The sequence below is a fragment of the Heloderma suspectum genome, chromosome 4 (assembly GCF_057233095.1).
Source record: "Heloderma suspectum isolate Gila_16-S chromosome 4, 16-S_ref, whole genome shotgun sequence".
NCBI classification, from domain to species: Eukaryota; Metazoa; Chordata; class Lepidosauria; order Squamata; family Helodermatidae; genus Heloderma; species Heloderma suspectum.
The window spans coordinates 175,683,553-175,704,359 of record NC_139461.1 but is presented as its reverse complement, the minus strand read 5'-3'; the positions used below and the strand labels follow the sequence as shown (position 1 = coordinate 175,704,359).

General features: G+C 42.4%; 1 protein-coding gene across 1 annotated transcript in view; it reads right to left on the bottom strand.

The window, feature by feature from the left end:
- Positions 1 to 20,807, bottom strand: part of HMCN1 (hemicentin 1) — a 349,376-nt gene that overhangs the window by 183,545 nt on the left and 145,024 nt on the right. The window contains exons 14-21 of the mRNA XM_084848192.1: positions 20,106 to 20,219; positions 19,356 to 19,514; positions 18,085 to 18,279; positions 16,752 to 16,850; positions 13,769 to 13,896; positions 5,500 to 5,644; positions 2,555 to 2,667; positions 480 to 639 (exon numbers count right to left, since the gene is read on the bottom strand). Coding sequence (XP_084704318.1) covers positions 480 to 639; positions 2,555 to 2,667; positions 5,500 to 5,644; positions 13,769 to 13,896; positions 16,752 to 16,850; positions 18,085 to 18,279; positions 19,356 to 19,514; positions 20,106 to 20,219 — 1,113 coding nt within the window. The remainder of the gene's footprint in view (positions 1 to 479; positions 640 to 2,554; positions 2,668 to 5,499; positions 5,645 to 13,768; positions 13,897 to 16,751; positions 16,851 to 18,084; positions 18,280 to 19,355; positions 19,515 to 20,105; positions 20,220 to 20,807) is intronic.

Genomic DNA, 20,807 nt, shown 5'->3' with positions numbered 1-20,807 from the left:
GTTGGACAGCCATAGGATTACTTGGGTTTTGGGAACCGACCTTGGAGCCTATGTTCCAAGGTCAGTTCCCAGAAAACCACCTCCCTGCCCCTCCCCCACCGCCTCATAGGCAGCATGGATCATCTGGAGCAGGAGGAAAGGGGGCATTCCCAGAGGCAGGGAGGGGCAGGGACCTCAGAAGGGCCAGTACGATGCTTCTTATGCATCGTCCAGCTGCCCCCACCCCAAAGCACTGTGGCTAGACAGCCAAAATCAGCCATCTAGCCACAAATGCAGGGTGGCCAGAGTGTGGAGGCGAAGATTCCCTCTGTGCTCTGCCTGCCCTGCATTGGATAGGGAGTCGCCTCCGAATTTGGAGGCGGCCACCTATCCCTATAGGATTGCTCCCTTAAGTACCAGAAGTACCTCTGTCCTGGGCAGCACTGTGCAGAAACTCCCTTAGAGAGTTTTATACATTCTGGACTTTAACTTTTACTTACCGTACACAGTCAGTTGTACTTTCCGAGTTGCATAGCCTGCTGCATTTGTTGCAGTGCAGATATATTCCCCAGACTCCTCACCTCCTGGAGAAACTAAATGCAGGCTCCCATCAGACCCTGCAGAAAATTTTGGGTCACTGGGAGGAATCACCTCTCCTTTCTGTGAAAGACAGGAGAATACCAATGGCATGAATTCACTCAGATGAAATGATGACATAAGAATGGCTATGCTATGTCAGAACAAATGGTCTGTCTTACTCAACATACTGCCTTCCCCACTTGTTTATTGGGGTTTTTTTTGAAACCAATAGTTTTGCTGATGTCTCTTAATTGTTTTATAGTTTTTTGTATTTATTTTTGTTGTTAAACACCTTTGGCATTTCACAGAAAGGTGGGACATAAATATTTATAAATAATAATAATAATTCATATTTCTATACCGCCTCATAGTTGAAGCTCTCTGGGCAGTTTACAAAGAGTAAAAACCATTAAAGATACAGTATATAAAGTTTTAAAAACCATTTACATAAACAGTATTCTCAGAGACAACATACTGTATATCTAAAAATAACTTTAGGCGATCAACCATAAGTCAAATCTAGGACCTGATTAAAACTCATCATATGCTGCCAAATGCCTGAGAAAAGAGAAAAGTTTTAACCTGGTGCTGAAAAGATAACAATGTTGGCATCAGGTGGGCCTTGTTGGGGAGGTCATTCCATAATTGGGGTCCACCACCAAGAAGGTCTTCTCCCTTGTTTTAGCCTTCCAAGTCTCCCAAAGGATGAAGGAAGGTCCCAAGGGATATTCACAAGTTGGCATTATCATTAATGTTGATTCCCTGTTAGTCCCTACCATCTGCACTTGAACATTGAGACTGCATTTTGATCAGTTGTGTCTAATAGCCACGGATAGATGAAGACCAGAATGTGGGATAAACAGCTTGTCACCTAGCTACCTAAAAAATCAGCTACTCCCATATGAACTTGTCCAGCTATGAGGATCTTCACTGGAGGCCAAGCTCAGAGTGACCCCATTTTCAGAAATGAAGCACAGAGCAACAAAAGGCAGGGCTTTTTCAGCTGTGGCACCTTGGCTGAATATATATGAACATAGCATATATATATGTGTGTGTGTGTGTGTGTGTGTGTGTATATATATATATATGTATATCTGTATGTATGTATATATGTATGTATGTGTGTGTGTGTGTGTATATATATATATATATATATATATATACACACACACACACACACACACACACATATATACATAGCATATATGAATATATATGAACATAGCAGTTATACTGTTATCCTAACTATTGGTACACATGACACCAGTGGGCACCAATAGTTATGATAACGGTATGATAATGGTATAACTGTTATGTGTAGATTCAGCCCTTGATTGTGGAGCAACCTCTCCCTCTCTGTTTGCTAAAAATCTTTCTTGATGATCTTCAGACACAAATCACAAACACTATTGTTTTTTAGTAAAGCTTTTCACACAGCCTAGGATCTTTTCAATATTCTCTTATTTCTGTGTTAAGCTTTGATGTGCGCTGTTGCTGCTATTTATACTGCTGCTTTTTCTGTTTTTATTGATTTACTGATGTTTTACTAGCATTGGTTTTAATTCTTGTAAATAGTTTTAAATGTTGTTGTAAGTCACCTTGGTAATGACGACTGAGAGGTAGGATACAAATACTTTAAATAAATAAATCTATGTATTTATTTTACCCCTCTCAAAAACCATTAGGACTGCAAGCTTTCCTTGGTAGATTGATTTACAAAAGTGTTGGCAGATGAAGAGGCAGGAGCCAATTTGGATGAGTAAGGTTGAGAGTAAAGGCAAGTGTTTTTATGCTGCTTTGATTTTGGCTTCTTACTGTACTCAGAAATTTAAAAGCAAGTATTAAAAGGTGGCCTTTCCTTGTAACAGTGAGTGGTCTTGAGATGTTGGGAATATGTATATTTATTTAAATTTAATAGATTCATTAATTCCTGTTTCTGCTCAGCTATGAGTTCAGTTGATCTTTCACTATAAACAACTCCAGGCATTGTTGTTACCTTGGACCAGACAATAGATGGCTTAGGAACTCCACTGGCTTTACAGGGTAGCGTGACCGGGATGCCTTCTATAGTACTGAATATCTGCTGTCCGTGCTGGATTATTGGTAGAACTGAAAACACAAATACCCAGGTGTTTTTCAAATTATTCCGCATTACATAACGCTTATCACTACTGACTCATAAGCAAGTACATACATAAATCCCTCCTGTATGACAGTTTAAATCTCAGACTGGAACTAAAACATTATGAGATACGTTTGACTGCCATTGATAACAGCACCCCTGCATCTCCTCTTCTCTTCTCTTCTCTTCTCTTCTCTTCTCTTCTCTTCTCTTCTCTTCTCTCTCTCTCTCTCTCTCCCCCTCCCTCTCAGTAACATGATATGACATTGTGTTGTGGTGGGTTTCCTGCTCCCCAAAGCAACCACCAATGGAGTGGAGCAATGGGTGGGAAGTTCACAATGCAGTGACATCATATTACACATTTTGCATTCCTAAATGTTGCAGGGCAGGGGGAAAGAGAGAGAAGAAAGAGATGAAGGATCACCTCTTTTAACAACAGGTACAGCCAAAACACAGAGTTCCAGTCTCAGGCATGGGATTTCTGAAGCACACCCATGAGAAAATCCTAACATGAGGAGATACTTTAAATAATTAAAAAAAACACTTTGGATGTCCTCCAAAGAGTTTTTAAATTAGGTTCTCCAAAACAGAACCATGGTGTAATTTATTTTTTTAAAAAAAATTAAATGTTCTATGCTGCCTTTTATAATGTGGATGCTTTAAAATGTATGACTGGTAATGGTAATGAAATGTGCATGTGAGCAAAACTTTAAGAATTATTTGATCTGATTTCTCACAAGCAAACATAAGGTAAATAACCCCAGAAAGCATGAAAAGCATTTGGAAAAGAGCAATGCTTCGTATTTATATAGCATTTTTCCTAACTGTTGAATGGGCATCAAACAAGCCAGAGTCATAAGACAAAAACAAACTCTGGCTTATGACTCATGCATGTCAGGGGAGAGGCAAGTCCGGTTCAGATGTCACACTAAACAAACCAGGGATGAAGAGTCCCTGGCTTGTTTAGGTGCTCCCACTGGCAGGAGAAGCTGAGTGGGAATGATCAAGCCACATGCACTAGCATGCTGGCTCGCTCACAGTAAGCCAGAATTTTAGAACACAATGGATTTCCACGACATCTGCACTGGGTCATTATGACAGAGGGGTTTTGCAGTGGTGGGGAAGTGGCAGACATGTCAGGACAAATACCACAGCATCCAACTACAAAACTCACCAGGCCTGTTTGGATTTTGCAGGAGCTGCTGGCTGAAAACTGGCCATTTTTCAAGAAGCTTCAGAAAAAACATTTTCAGGAACTACCTCATTTTTGAAGGGTCTGCGAATTAGCGGCATGACAGGGCACATTTTTCTTGAATGTACATTTGTTCTCGCATTTCTTCCTCAAAACCTTCTTGCCCTCGTAAGTCTTGGATCCTTTCAATGGCTAGCACAACTTTTTCTCTCATCAGCTTTTCATGATACAATATATAACCCAAAGTGCTACTTAAGGAAGAACTGTCACTTTGCAAAAACACAGATGAATACTAACTTGCACAAGGCCTCTTTTGTTATGCAGAAAAAGAACATTTCAGCGATTTTGTGGGGAAGCTCCGAGTATGCATCTCTTCATTAATTTGACATAGAAAAGAATTTTCTGCTCATGAAGAATAGAGCAACCGTGACCTCACACAAAGTTGAGGCTGCTGAAATACACATCGAATGCTACTACAAATCCTTTATTTGCTTTCTCTTAACAGGCATGCCACTCTTGGTGGTATTAAAAATGAGATACCCAATTATTTCTTTAAACTCCATACTCTCTTCAGTTATGGCTTATTTTTATCCATTATCAAATCTCTTATAGACAGCCTTTGGAGAATTTCCACTTATGGCTCTGTTTTGTTAATAAAGCAAGTGAGTCTGCAAAAACTATCATCACTTGAAGACCTTTGCACAGGGAAAAGTATTTTTGGATGCCGTGTGATTTTTTATTTTATTTTACTCGCTCTTTAAAAAGGCTTGTCAGATTTGTTCACATGCTCCACTGTCCAAGCCATCCTGTACATGTGAAACAGCTGTTCTTCTTGCACACGCGGTTCACGCAACAGATCTTTAAGGGAGAAAATCCAGACTGTATCCAGAGCATTTCTTCTGAATACAACAGCCTCTTTCACACAACTACCTAGCACACATAGGGTAGTATCCAATTTTAGCCATACTTAAAGAAGACCGACTGAAATGAATGAGACTTAAGCTAGTCACAACTAACTTAAGTCCTATTCATTTCAATAGGTCTACTCTACATAGGATTAACATCAGTTACTACCCATAGCTTGCACAAGGGCTATGCAGGAAAAGTAATTTCTATTCCTCTCATGAGCAGCTGGAACCTGGCTGTCTTATTTTCTGTTGTGGGCCACATTCCCTCAGGGGTAATCCATCAGTGGCCACATGCTGGTAGTGGGCAGAGCCAGAACTAAAAATGGGCAGGGCCTCTCCCTTTTCTCTTTCTCCCCTTTCTTCTTCCTCCCCACCCAGTGGGCTTCTGGGGGAGGGCAGATCACTTTTGCCAGGGGGGCTGAACTGATTGCTTCCAGAGGGCTTTTGAAATTAGGCCCAAGGCCACATGGAGTTAGGCTGAGTGTCACAGGTTGCCCACCCCTGCACTTGGAACTTCTCCTGCACAAGCCTCATTCCTTTTCATGAGAACATGCAAGCCTCGTTGAGATGAATGGGTCCTGAACAAGAGAATCACAAGGTGGGATGATGACCCATATATATCTTTTTTGTATGTAACACAGTTGTCTATTTAATATTTTCTCTCAGGATTCTAGTGCATTCTTAAACTGAAAACCTAAGAAACTGAATGTTTCTCTCACCAAACACACTGACGGCAGTAGTTTTGTTGTTTGTCCCAGCAACATTGTTTGCCATGCAGGTGTAATCTCCAGCATCCTGCAGCCGAACCCTTTCAAGATGAAGACTCCCATCGCTACGAATGCTGATATAAGGAGTTTGGACCACCTGGGATGGGGTGAGGGTGTGAAAAACAGGAAAGACTTATTTCTCATCTACATTTAGCTTGGGCATCAACTGCCAGGATTGTGAATGCTCCAGAGTTTACAATAATAAAATCAAACTTTTCCACCAGGCTAACCCAGATTCCACATCAGAAACAGCTCTGCACATGCTTTTGCTAGCAATGGGGAAAGGCAAATGATTTTGTACGGTGCTGAAGCTGGCTTCTGGGGTTTAGCCAAGCATTGTTCCCACACTTTCACACACATCCTTGCAACCGTTATGGCCAAACTAGTGTGATGTTAAATTGATATTTGTGTCTATCTTTATTGCTTCACAATAAAGCTTTAGCAACATTATCAACTCAGACTGAACACTCATCCTATTTATTAGGCAAAGAGGATTTATAACAAGCTTAGTCAGTGTGTGGAAACAGTGAGTTGGTCAGAGATACAAGTTCTCCAGAGGAATAATTGCATGTGGTATGAAATTCTATGCAGAGACAGCCCCTTTGCCTTTCTCAAACAGCATCCCTGAGGGTGGTCTGGTAAAAAGCATAATCTCATTGACTCTCTAACTTTTATTCTCTGGGATAGAGACATCAGCAACAGTCTAGAATATCAAGGCACAGCATGGAACTTTGAAAGTGGGAGGAAAATGAAAGATCTAAGCTGTCCCAAACACCTTTTCCTTCTCCTGCATTTTGCAGTAGAATCCCCTGTGAGCTTTCCCTTGGAGTGCAGAATTTGTCACCTACTTAGTAACTAGAGGAGGTTAGGTTCTGCTTTCCAAGGGGATTAACACCTCTCTCTGGGAAAAATGGAGGGGAGGTAGAAGGAATTATGCAACTAACACTAAACTAAAGCTACACATAAGCAAGAAAAGCAGCTAGATAAGCCCCCCCCCCAAAAAAAAAGTGCCAGTGGTTCCAAATCCTGTACACCTGTGGAGGCAAAGGCAATGTCCTTCGTAGCCCCTGAGGAGAAACAAATGAGCAGCATTTCATTTTCAAGAAACCCTGGCAACTGCCTTCTCACTCCACCCCAGGGCCCAGTTTTAAACAAGCTTTTGAGAACATGGTAGATACTATTTAGCAGGAAACTGCATCAAAACCTGCAGTTGGACACCATAACTCATTTCAGGCCTTCTAGGCCTATTTCCCCTTGATCATATTCCTTTCTGATCCCTGGTTCTTCTAAGTACCTTTTTTTTATAGTTAGGCTAAGAGTGCATATATTATGTCCCCACCCATCATCTCTATTGGCACTATATCTCTATAGCACTTTTCCTCCAGATAGTTATACAATCCAGACCCTCCCACTCTTTAAGAAGAGCCTCAGGAGAAGTTTATTTTCATATACTTTCTCCAATTAATGGAGTATTTTAATTTCACTCTTTCTGCACCTGTTGTCTTCCTTTATCCTTCTTCCTATTTCCTTTTCTTCATGTGTCTCCTTACAAGTAGCGATGCCACTGAATTTCATAATTAGTTGGCTCATTGGTGGAAACTCATGCACTCAAAATGCTCACCTTTGTATTGAGCTTAGAGATCTCTGTCTTGAGAATTCAGTATTAATTTAGGAATAGATTGAATGCTTTGGAGCATGCACGGTCTACATCTAAACTATGGCATTTCTGTACATGCAATGAATTACACGGTTGAACCCCTGTGATGATATCACATTAACCCTTTAGGGAAAGGTTGGCACAAACCAATCATGTTCAAAGGAACAGTCTGTATAGGCTGTATTGGCTGTATACACCTTCATATACCAATCCATCTCTCTCTCCTCTTCTCCATATACTAACTGGAAATGGGAAGTAAAGATTATGTAGAAAGGTTACATGGAAAAAACCAATCAGGAAGAGGTATATAATATGGTGACACATGATGTCATGACACATGATGTGATTCCAAACCACATCTCCCAAGATACAGCTCCCATGATTACATATGTTCAAAAACTCATATCCACAGAATGAGATCTCAAATTAAAGGAGAACTGTCATCCATGACTATACGCATAAATCGTTACTTTCTGAGGAAATAATAAGTTCATTTGGGGTATGTTCACCCATCGCTACTTACAGGATGGTAATCCTGTGGGAAGGGTTTTTATTTGTTGTTTTTATGCAATGTTATATTGTACAGCACCATGTATTTTTGGCACTTAAAAAATAATACATCTTACATTGTTGTGTTGTTGTTGTGTCATTATTATAGAGGTCAGCATATATCGAATCCTCATTCCTTCACAGGCTGGTATAGCTGGAAGTCAAAGTTGGCTGACTAAAATCACAGCAGCCACGTTGTTTGACCTGACAGCTCTTTCCACTCGTCCATATTATATTTTAGCAGGGGGGCCTATTCATGCTGCCTCTCAGAAGGAAGGGTTATCCCTACCCTTCTGCACTCCTTTTTGTTGTTGTTGTTCAGTCGTTCAGTCGTGTCCGACTCTTCGTGACCCCATGGACCATAGCACGCCAGGCCTTCCTGTCCTGCGCTCTCTCCCGGAGCGTGCTCAAGTTCATATTCATTGCATCAGTGATGCTATCTAGCCATCTCATCCTCTGCCGTCCCCTTCTCCTTTTGCCTTCAGTCTTTCCCAGCATCAGGGTCTTTTCCAGGGAGTTTTCTCTTCGCATTAGGTGGCCAAAATATTGGAGCTTCAGCTTCATTATCTGTCCTTCCAATGAGCACTCAGGGTTGATTTCCTTTAGGATGGACTGATTTGACCTCCTTGCAGTCCAGGGGACTCGTAAGAGTCTTCTCCAGCACCACAGTTCGAAAGCATCGATTCTTCGGCGCTCAGCCTTCCTTATAGTCCAGCTCTCAAAGCCATACATTACTACTGGGAAAACCATAGCTTTGATTAGACGGACCTTTGTCGGCAAGGTGATGTCTCTGCTTCTTACTATGCTGTCTAGGTTGGCCATAGCTTTCCTCCCAAGGAGCAAGCGTCTTTTAATTTCATGGCTACAGTCACCGTCTGCGGTGATCTTGGAGCCCAAGAAAGTAAAATCTGCCACTGCTTCCATTTCTTCCCCTTCTATATGCCAGGAAGTGATGGGGCCAGATGCCATGATCTTAGTTTTTTTAATGTTGAGTTTCAAACCAGCTTTTGCACTCTCCTCTTTCACCCTCAACAAGAGGCTCTTGAGATCCTCTTCGCTTTCTGCCATTAGGGTGGTATCATCTGCATATCGGAGGTTGTTGATAATTCTCCCGGCAATCTTAATTCCGACCTGTGATTCATCCAACCCGGCATTTCTCATGATGTACTCTGCATATAAGTTAAATAAGCAGGGTGACAATATGCAGCCTTGTCGTACTCCTTTCCCAATTTTGAACCAATCGGTTGTTCCATGTCTGGTTCTTACTGTTGCTTCTTGACCCTCGTACAGGTTTCTCAGGAGACAGGTAAGGTGGTCTGGTACTCCCATCACTTTAAGAATTTGCCACAGTTTGTTGTGATCCACACAATCAAAGGCTTTAGCGTAGTCAATGAAGCAGAAATAGACGTTTTTCTGGAATTCTCTTGCTTTCTCCATGATGCAGCGAATGTTGGCGATTTGATCTCTAGTTCCTCTGCCTCTTCTAAACCCAGCTTGTACTTCCGGTAGTTCTCGGTTCGCATACTGCTGAAGCCTAGCTTGTAGGATTTTGAGCATCACCTTGCTGGCATGTGAAATGAGCGCAATTGTGCGGTAGTTTGAACACTCTTTGGCGTTGCCCTTCTTTGGAATTGGAATGTAAACTGACCTTTTCCAGTCTTGTGGCCACTGTTGAGTGTTCCAGATTTGTTGGCATATTGAATGCAGCACTTTAACAGCATCATGTTTTAGGATTTTAAATAGCTCGGCTGGAATACTGTCATCTCCGCTAGCTTTGTTGTTACTAATGCTTCCTAAGGCCCACTTGACTTCACTCTCTAGGATGTCCGGCTCAAGTTCAGTGACCGCACTATCATGGCTATCAGGGACATTCAGATCTTTCCTGTATAGTTCTTCTGTGTATTCTTGCCACCTCTTCTTAATCTCATCTGCTTCTGTTAGGTCCCTGCCTTCTTTGTCCTTTATCATGCCCGTCTTTGCACAAAACGTTCCCTTGAGATCTCCAATTTTCTTGAAGAGATCTCTAGTCTTTCCCATTCTGTTGTTTTCCTCGATTTCTTTGCATTGTTCATTTAAGAAGGCCTTCTTGTCTCTCCTTGCTATTCTCTGGAACTCTGCATTCAGTTGGGTATATCTTCCCCTTTCTCCCTTGCTTTTCGCTTCCCTTCTTTCATGAGCTACTTGTAAAGCCTCATCAGACAGCCACTTGGCTTTCTTGCATTTCTTTTTCTTTGGGATGGATTTCGTTGCTGCCTCCTGAACAATGTTACGGACCTCCGTCCATAGTTCCTCAGGCACTCTGTCTATCAGGTCTAATCCCTGAAATCTATTCCTCACCTCCACTGTATATTCATCAGGGATATGATTTAGGTCATACCTGAACGGTTTAGTGGTTTTCCCGACGTTCTTCAATTTAAGCCGAAATTTTGCAAGAAGCAGCTCATGATCTGAGCCACAGTCAGCTCCAGGTCTTGTTTTTACTGACTGTATGGAGCTTCTCCATCTTTGGCTGCAAAGGACATAATCAATCTGATTTCGATATTGACCATCTGGTGACGTCCATGTGTAGAGTCGCCTCTTGTGCTGTTGGAAAAGAGTGTTTGCTATGATCAGCATGTTCTCTTGGCAAAACTCTATTAGCTTTTGTCCTGCTTCATTTTGTACACCAAGGCCATGCCTGCCTGTTATCCCGGTGATTTCTTGACTTCCTACTTTAGCATTCCAATCCCCTATGATGAAGAGGACATCTTTTTTTGGTGTTAGTTCTAGAAGGTGTTGTAGGTCTTCATAGAACCGATCAACCTCAGCTTCTTCGGCCTCAGTGGTTGGGGCATAGACTTGAATTACTGTGATGTTGAATGGTTTGCCTTGGATTCGTACTGAGATCATTCTATCATTTTTAAGATTGTACCCCAGTACTGCTTTTCCCACCCTTTTGTTGACTATGAGTGCTACTCCATTTCTTCTAAGGGATTCTTGCCCACAATAGTAGATATGATGGTCACCTGAATTAAATTCGCCCATGCCTGTCCATTTTAGTTCGCTGATTCCCAAGATGTCAATGTTCAATCTTGCCATCTCATGTTTGACCACCTCCAGCTTACCTTGATTCATTGATCTGACATTCCAGGTTCCTAAACAATATTGTTCTTTACAGCATCGGATTTTCTTTTCACCACCAGACACATCCACAGCTGAGTGTCCTTTCGGCTTTGGCCCAGCCGCTTCACTCTTTCTGGTGCTACTTGGAAATACCCTCTGCTCTTCCCCAGTAGCATATTGGACACCTTCCGACCTGAGGGGCTCATCTTCCGGCGTCATCTCTTTTAGCCTTGTGATACGTTCCATGGGGTTTTCTTGGCAAGAATACTGGAGTGGGTTGCCATTTCCTTCTCCAGTGGACCACATTTTGTCAGAACTCTCTGCCATGACCTGTCCGTCTTGGGTGGCCCTGCACGGCATAGCTTATGGCTTCACTGAGTTACGCAAGCCCCTTCGCCACAACAAGGCAGTGATCCATGAAGGGGTCTGCACTCCTACTTTCTTCTAAACATCTCCTTGATTATCCTCAGACCCACCCAAAGGAGGAGGGGACTTTTTCTCTTAGTTCAGAAAGGGCTATGCCCACAGAATTGACACAATCTTCCCAAGGTTCTCCACAACAAACTCACAGTCAACAGGGATATGAAACTTAGGGATGTTGTGAGTATTCGAACAGAGGGGCTCATAAAAGCAAGCACCTCTGCTTGATTGCTTTGAGCATGACTGTGCTTACCTTGATACTACAAGCCCCCTTCCCCTGTCTGTACCCACCCACCTAAGTATTTACCTTCAGGTCACAGGAAGGGGAAGATGGCAGCAGTTGGAAGAGACACTCTGTCAGGACCCTGGGAGTATCCCCAGCCACTGTCTCTGCCTCCCCCTTCCCCAAATGTAGGTTCCTCGGTTTGGGGGATGGGAGAAGTGGCAGAAGTGGGCACTTTATGAGTGTCTTCAGATCAAATGCTCACAGAAAAGCTCAAGCTTCTGCGAGCAATCAGTTGGAATGTTGCAAACCCTTGACCCCTTCCCCTGCATTCCTACTGAAAATATCACAGGGGCCAAAGTGGAGACAGGCTCACTCTGGGGATGGCATATTACATTTTCTCCCTCCAAATTTCTCCCTGGGGTATATGGTTGAGAATGGTTTCTGGTCATGGAGTGTCACTGATGCAGTCATTATTCCAGATTGGATTTCCTGACTTTATAAAGATTGCTGTGAATGTGCAGTTTATTCTTGTCATGGCTTTCCATTATTTCACATTTTTTTCTCTTCCTGTAAGGCATGCACATGAGTAACTGAACAGTATTTCAGTATGCTGAAATACTGCATGCAAGATAATAATAATAATAACCACCACCACCACTGCTGCTGGTGTGCATAAGTGCATCAACATACAATCACAGGCTAAGAACAAGTTACAAGGTTGTTTCTACATGCACAATGATTTACACACATGGTTTACTTGAAAGGAAAAAAATGCAAACAAATGGAAACAAACTGCTTGCATGCCAAATCTGAAATTAATTAGAAATTATCCATATAACATTGGATTTAGGCAGAAGGAAAGCAAAGCAAACCCACAGAAGACTAATGAAACAGAAGTGAAGAAATCTGCTCATCTGAAGCTCAAACTGGTGTAAATGTGGAACAGTGGAATCCATGCAGATAAAGGGCTCCTTCACACAGAGCTTTTATCCTGCGATTGGGATTGCTCCTTCATGGAAGTTTGTGGGCTCTTTACATGACACTGTGACCCTGCCTTGACCCTCCTGCACTACATGCCCTTTGTTCTGTTTTTAAATAGATCACAGATAATGAGCTATCAAATTACCCCGTTGTGTTCCACTTCAGTTTCCTCCATGAAAAGAGTAGAAGCGGCAAGAAGAGGAGCGAGATCAATGAAAGATAATGGAAGACTCAGAAACGGGGAGAAGGATGGGGAGGGCAAGGGGGGAAAGGAAGCGCGTGTAAAGGGAGGCAGTTGTCATCCTGCATTTAAAACGGAAGCAGAAAGCCCTGTTTTAAATGCAGGATTTTAGGCTGGTGTAGAAATGCCCAAAGTTGAACCAGAGGCCTAGTTCACACACACACATTATGTATATCACTTGGTGACTACAACATCAAATAGTAATGTGCACGTATGGGTGACTGCTCAAAAATTAATTTCCAGAGATAGAACTTTGTACAAATTCAGATAAAAGCATACATTCAGCTGCAAGTTGTCAAATCAAATGTTAAGTCAACAAGTGACATAAATGCATGTGTGAACAGGCCCCAAGTAATTAGAGGTAGAGGCAGAGGGGATGTCATTTGTTCAAGAAAAAACTGAGACTCCCACTGCAAATATACCCTCAGCCATTGTTATTAAACATAACTTGTTACTTGACATTTTTAAAAGTCTCATTTGTATCCTGTCTTTCCCCTCGAGAGCTCAGGGCAACACTTAGGCAGTTATCCCATTTCCTCCTAAAAAGAACTCCGTGAGTTTGGGTTAGGCTAAGAGACAGTGGCCTGGCTGGCACATCACAACCCAGGGTTGTGAATGAGCAAACCCCCAACCACCCGGGATTCCCGGTTCGCATGCAATGCTAAACAACCCAGGAACAGAGTGCCCCTGAGTTGTTTAGCCACTCACACTTCCAGTGGGAGCAATTGGCGGCAAAAGAGCCTGTTTGCATGCTCGCTCACAGTCATTCAAGACAACCCAGGGCTGGAAAAACCTGGATTGGCAGTGCGTCCGAACCAGATCAGTGTCTTACCCAAGGTCACCTAGCAGGTTCCTTCCTTCCCTGAGTGGGGACGTGAACTGAGGCCCCACAATTCCAGCACAACCCTATCTGCTACATCACTTTTTCTCTCTTCAGACTACACAGTTGCTTAAAAAGGCCATCATTACAACATCATGCCTTTCAAGATAGTTTCACCGCTAAGGAAAGTAGGAAACTGTATAAGAAAATCAAACCTTCTCTTACCACCATACTATTTTTAATCCACTTTCGCTGTGGGATAGGGTTTCCTGCCAGCAGCACACATGACAAAGTAAGCTGCTGACCTTCAATTACGTTAGCTGCTGCTGGGCTCATTCCAATTAGAGGTGCAACTGTATCAAAGAGAAAGAAAAGAAAACCATAATACGATAATTGCTCACGTTCCCATAAAGTTGCAAACAGAATGCTCAACGATAAGAACATAAGAAGAACGGTGCTGGATCAGACCGAAGGCCTGTCTAGTAGGGATGTGAGAACCCCTCGCAGCCTGTTGAGGATTCCGGGGGGAGGAACGGATCACCTTCCCCCACCTCGGCGGACCCCCCGTGGATTGCAGGTAAGGGGATTCGTACATCCCTAAAAAAACATGGCGATCGGCAGCACTTGCCCATAGACTTATACACAAAAAGCACTGTGGAACACCAATATACCCTAGTTTCACAGCGCTATTTTGCGTATAAATCTATGGGCAAGCGCTGCTGATCACCATTTTTTAAAAAACATGGCCATCAGGACAGAGATGAACAGGCCCAGAGAAGCTGCGGGCTGCTTACTGAGCATGGAAGGCGGGCCCGACTGCAGCCCGGAGGGCCAGTGAGTGTGGGGGAGCTTGGCGGGTGCAGCTCAGGGGGCATGGGCACCAGAGGTCTGACAGATTTGCGAACCAAAATGGGCACCCACGCCATCCCTACTCTCTAGTCCAGCATTCTGTTCCCACAGTGGCCAACCAGTGGCCTGTGAGAAACCCACAAGCAGCTCATGAGTGCAATTTCACCCTCCCTCTTATGTTTCCCAGCAAGTGTTTTATTTATTTATTTATTTATTTATTTATTTATTTATTTATTTATTTTATACGTCTTTCTACCAAAAAATGGCACTCAGGATGGCTTACAACAACAATTTGAAATAGATTAAAACTATGAAACACATTAAAATACAATAAAACATAACAATTCCAAAATAAAAACAGCACCCGGCCCACGGACCCACTTACAGGCCGAAGGGCTTCTTGAATAAAGCAGTCTTTGCCTAGTATCAGGACAGCAGAGGGGGAGCGAACCTAGCCTCTCTTGGGAAGGAGTTCCACAGCCCAGGAGCAGCCACTGAAAAGGCCCCCTCTCGCATCACCACCAAATGTGCCTCTGATGTTGGTGGTCTCAAAAGAAGGGCCTCTCCAGAAGAATTTAAGGACCGGGCAGGCTTGTATGGGAGAAGGCAGGAAACCTGGTCCCAAGTCATATAGGGCTTTATCGGTAATAACCCTCACCTTGAATTCTGCCTGGAAATAGACCAGTAGCCAATGATGCTGCTGTAACAAGGGAGTTGCATGCTCTCTGTAACCAGTCCTGGTCAACAGCCTGGATGCAGCATTCTGGACCAGCTGAAGTTTCTGAACAGTTTTCAAAGGCAGCCCCACATACAGCACATTACAGTGGTCCAAGGGGAATGTAACAAAGGTATGTGTGACCATGGCCAGATCAGACATCTCTAGAAATGGGCGCAGCTGGCACACTAGCCTCAGCTGTGCAGATGTAGTCCTGGCCACCACCGAGACCTAAGCATCCAGATTCAGGGCTGAGAGCAAGAGTACACCCAAACTAAGAGCCCAAGTCTTCAGGGGGAGTGTAACCCCAGCCAGTACAGATTGAATCCTTGTTCCCTAATCTGTCTTTTGATTGACCAGGAGCACCTTCATCTTGTCTGGATTAAGCTTCACTTTGTTTGCTCTTGTCCTGTCCATTACCGACATCAGGCACTGATTTAGAACCAGAACAGCTTCCTCAGATTTAGATGGAAAGGAGAAATAGAGTTGGGTGTCATTAGCATACTGGCGGCACCAAACCCCAAAAGGCACACTGCTATAAAAAGGGCAGTTTAAAATAAACTGCTACATGGCAATTATCTGAAAATTAGTTTATTTTATGAGAAATCATTCTGGATTATGCAGAAATTTATTGAAACACTGATTATGTTCATAACATACTGAATAATGAATTCCAAGATAATGTTCATTGCACTGTGCTTTCTTCCATTTTTGTTTTAAAGACTACTGACAAAAGAATGCTCAATTATGTATGCGATTACTTAGCATTACACTGTTCCATTTTATTAATCAAACTAATATTTTTGATACAGTATTTGTTCTTTTTTTCTTGATATTCTATATAGTTTATATTTGAATTGAAGGAGTTTTTTTATGCTTGTTCTTTCAATCAAACGTGTTTTAACACTAGGCAGGAGAGAAATCTAATTAACTAACTAAAAGTGACACTATTTTTTGCTCTGCTTTCCCAATGCCTTCTCACCTAAGAAGTAAAATCTGATATGTATTTCACACAAACGTGGATTCTGAATTCAGGATTATTATTGTGTATTGTTCTTCAACCCAGTATATGCAGAAGGGCCATGAGGAAAACTTTGCTTGTGTTCTGGATGCAGTGTTAGGGTTGGATGGAAGTCAAGTAAGACAGCAATCCTATGTCCCCTAGATAGCATCTGGGGGAGATAGGATTTTTCGGCTTCCCGGCTCCGAGCATGTAGAGAGCACTACAGGACACTGTACTCCCCACCCTGCCCCCTTGTAGCTGGGGAAGAGAGAACAGCGCCAGCTGTCCCTCCGTGCCTGTCTGTGTTCATAACATGGAGCATGGACAGGTCGAAAAGGCGGCGTTCCCGGGGGCAGGGAGGGGAGGAGACCACAGAAGCTGTTTTAGACAGCTTCCTATGCAGTCTCCAGCCCCGCTCCTACCCCCTCCCTGAAGCCACGCTTAGACATCCAAAATCGGGTGTCTAAGGCAAACTACAGGGCAGCCAGAGCACAGAGGGAATCCTCTCCTCCATGCTTCAGCCACCCTGCATTGGATAGGCGGTTGCCTCCAACTTCAGAGGAAGTCGGAGGTGACCGTCTATCTCAATAGGGTTGCGCCCTAAGCCAACCATTACAAATCCCACATTATCAGTTAATTACCAAGTCCTGTCACTGTAAGCGTAGCTGGCCGTGAGACAATCTTTCCAAACTGGTTTTCAGCTTCACAGATATAGGTCCCCTCGTCATTAACCCATAAATCTAAAATTAGACAAAAGATTTTCTTAACAAAAAGAAACAGGATTAGTACTTTTAAAAGCCTCAAAGATTCTCATATACAAATGTGATTAATGCAAATATATATTCCCCTTGACTAACACTTTAAGCAAAAGAAACAGGATTAGTACTAAAAAAAATACCCTTAAAATTCTCATATATAAATATGGTCAGTGCAAGTATATATTCCTCTACATATAAAATCTCAACTAATTCTAAATATAAATCACATCCTTTTAATACCTTTCCATGAAACCAGGCACAATCCACCAATCGATACAGCTGAGTAATGTCCATTCAGGTCAATGAGGCTTACTTGACTCTTTGAAATGAACAGAGGTTACAGAACAGAGAGATACTTGGTGGTTTGGTCCAAGTTACAAATATACGTGTGTGCAATGGAGGCTGGTGGCTGCAATTTCGGCGGGGTTGTGTATCCATCCTGGGTTTCAGTCAGAACCAGCCAGAACTCTAAAGGAGCTATCCAAAGTGCTGAACCCTATCCCCAAAATGGGTTCGGCACCTTGGATATCTCCTTTAGAGTTCTATAAGCACTGGAGGACCAAAAAAACAAGCTGGCAATGACGTTTGCTTTCCCCCATAATACATTTTAGTTCCCACTGGCCTATACAGGCAACAACAGGCAAAGGGAATGCAACAAAGGACTTCTGAGGTGGGGCAAAACCTGCCACCACCACCCTGTCCCTGGTAACACCAATGACAGGGTGACGTATGTTTTGAGCACATCACCCAACCTACGACTTTCAGCTGAAGGTTATTTTCTTTCCCAGAAACAAGTTAATGTTTCCCATTGACTTCTAAGGGAGAAAATAAAAATATAACCCATCTTTCTGACGGGCACTTTGTTAACATAGTATAAAGGTAGCTTCCCATGTTCATGATTCACAACCAGTTTGATACAAGTCCCTCCTTCCTACAGCTGAAGTCGTAATGTGGGAAAGTTTTGTACATCTGTTTTCCGAGGATGTTGCAAGTTATGCGAAACACTTCCTGGATTCTTAATATACCAGCACATGTTCTCTTGAACAGATGTATAGAAACCCTTCCCATTTTATGGTTTTTCACATGAATGTAATTGCAGGAGCACTCCTTGTCTTTAAACTGTAGCATACAAAGTGGGCTTAGATCCAATAATATGGTATTATGCATCATATGTTTTCTCTTGCATTCTATATTTACAAGGTTTTTTTCTACTTACTGTTAATAGAAAGGGCGCCTGTTCTGAGTTGACTGATGGAACTAACTGCAAAATGTCTTGAGAAAAGTGGGGAGCCATCCAGCCGTTGCCACTTCACCTTTGGTTCTGGGTAACCCTGAACATAGCATGCCATTGTCACATTTGAGCCAATATCCACAGATTCATCACTAGGCTCTTGTGTGAAAACTGGAGGAGCTGTCAATGGTGTAGACAGAAAGATAAAATCAGAGAATCAGTAATAGTAATATGGCATTTAGTATTTCTTTTGCAATGCCAGATGAGGGACCCAAGATATTTATTTATTTTATTACTACATTTGTATCCTGTCTTCTTTCCTCTCGCAAGGAGCCCAAGGTGCTTTACATGATCCTCTTCCTCTCTATTTTATCCTCACAACAATTATGTGAGGTAGGTTAGGCTGAGAACTGGTGACTGACCCCAAGTCAACCAGAGAGCTGCATGGCCCAGTGGGGAATAGAATCCAGAGCTCCCAAGTCCCCGTGAAACACTCTCACCACTACACCACACTGGCTCTCAGTTTTATATCTTGTAATGTGCAAGCGCTGGGTTTTTGATTCAGTGTGATGCTGTGAATGGAACATTGTTAGACAAGAAAGACCTGGGTTCAAAAACTTTCCATGAACTTGTTGGATGGTTTTCAATATGCAAGCCACTCGCTCTCAGCCTCACACCCCTATCTGTAAAGCAGAAACAATAATTACCTACTTCCGGGGGTGGGGGGTGGCCTGAAGGACAAACAACTGATTTAGATTTCTTTTAACACTGAAAGTACTATATAAATGAGACATAAAAGAGTAATAAACCTGGCCCATAAATTTTCATATACAGCTCTTCCTTTCATTTGATTCTAGGAAGTGTTAAGAAATGGTATTGAAGCAAGATGCATTCAGCCATGGCTGTACTTATCCTGTTTCCTCCTTCCCCAGTACAAATTCCATATGGAGAATGACAGGCAACCAAATGCCATGTAGTGTATAGTGTTCTGAATATACACTGCGGGGTTTCTGGCATCCCTCAGCAGTTCATTGCATTCCCCAAAAGAGGTCAGATGACCCTCTGGAGCAAAACTTATACAGCACAGAGGATGCAGCTGGAAAAGAAAATCGGGAACCGCCACTCACCCAATCATGGGCAATCACTTTCCACATACACACAAATCTCTTTGGATTCCAGACAATGGATTATAGTAATCCACAAAATGCATGTGTTTGCACAATTTGCACGCTTCATTCTGAAGCTGTTATGCTTACAGCCAACATCCAGGGTGATTTTGCCAGATGCACTTCCTGCAATATTGGTTGCGACGCACATATAGTCCCCAGCATCCAAGTCTTGTGTTTCCTCAATCTTCAGAAGCCCACGAAGGAAGTCAATAATAAGAAATTCTGATGCCCTCAACTCTAAGTCACCTAGATCCAGGCAAAAAGTCATGACAGAGTAGTTAATTTAAAAAAAAACCAAGACCCATTTCGGAAAATTGATTAGCTTTTTCATTTCTTTTTGAAACAACACAATGGTACTATTTCATTATAAACTTCCAGAAGAATGTAAGGGCTGCCAATTTGTTGAGAACAAGGAGTGGTGGACACAGTGGATGCTGTGCCAAGTGATATGCTACAGCACTACTTCTGAAATGTATACTACAGGATTTACCTCAGCAATTACAACATCTGAATTTGGGCCAAACTATACAGTCAGTAGAAGTGGAAGTTTCAGTAGATTAGCTTCTCACTAAATAAGCTTTTCCTCCTATTCATGAGATACTTTATTCACTGCAAGATGCCCTATCCATGTTACCTAGTCTGTGATATCCATTTCAAGCTGCCCAAAAGTACTGCCATTTTATCTCATGGGGAAATGGACATGTGAGTTGATCTAGGCCTGCTGTCCGATAAGAAAACAAGACATAGGAATATCATACTGCTAATGGAATTGTAGAAAATATTATTGTTCCTTTAAAAGAAGCTAAGCCAAACAGGATACAGTTTTGGTGAAGATACCTTTAAACCATTTAACCCATGGAGGTGGAACTCCAGTGCTTTTACATTCCATCATAGTGGTGTCTCCAAGAGCTATCAGAAGTTCACTGTGGACTACAGTCAACTTAGGGATCTCTGCAAAGGAGCAACAGAAAAGACTATGTCAGTCTGGGCCACCTGGCAAATTTCTTTGGTATAACCTAACACTTAGTCTAATCAGTTTCTGGACATTTCTACCTATTTGGCAGAGAAATCTAATGTGAATCAGAAACATGCAATGGATATTTATATCTGGGTTTTCACAAAGGAATTAATGGCAAGGAGCAATCATTCAGCAATAGAGTCAATATTCTGCATGTTGAAGGTCCCAGGTTTGATCCCTCACCTCTCCAGTTAAATATCTGTCTGTCTGTCTATCGTATATCTATCTCAGGCAGCAGGCCTGTGAAGGCCTTGGGAGAACCACTGGCAGTCAAAGTAGACAATACTGGGCTAGTCAGACCAAAAGTCTGAATTAATATAAGGCAGGATGTGCATGTTCAAATTACCACACACTGATCTTTGACTTCTGGATTAATTATGATTAAAACTATTAAAGGAAGAAATTGACTAAATTCTGTCTCTTACTGATTGATTGTTTTATTAATACATTCAGTTTCTTATTTATTTATTTACGATATTTATATATTGCTCCACATCAAAAGATTTCAGAGTGGTGAACAG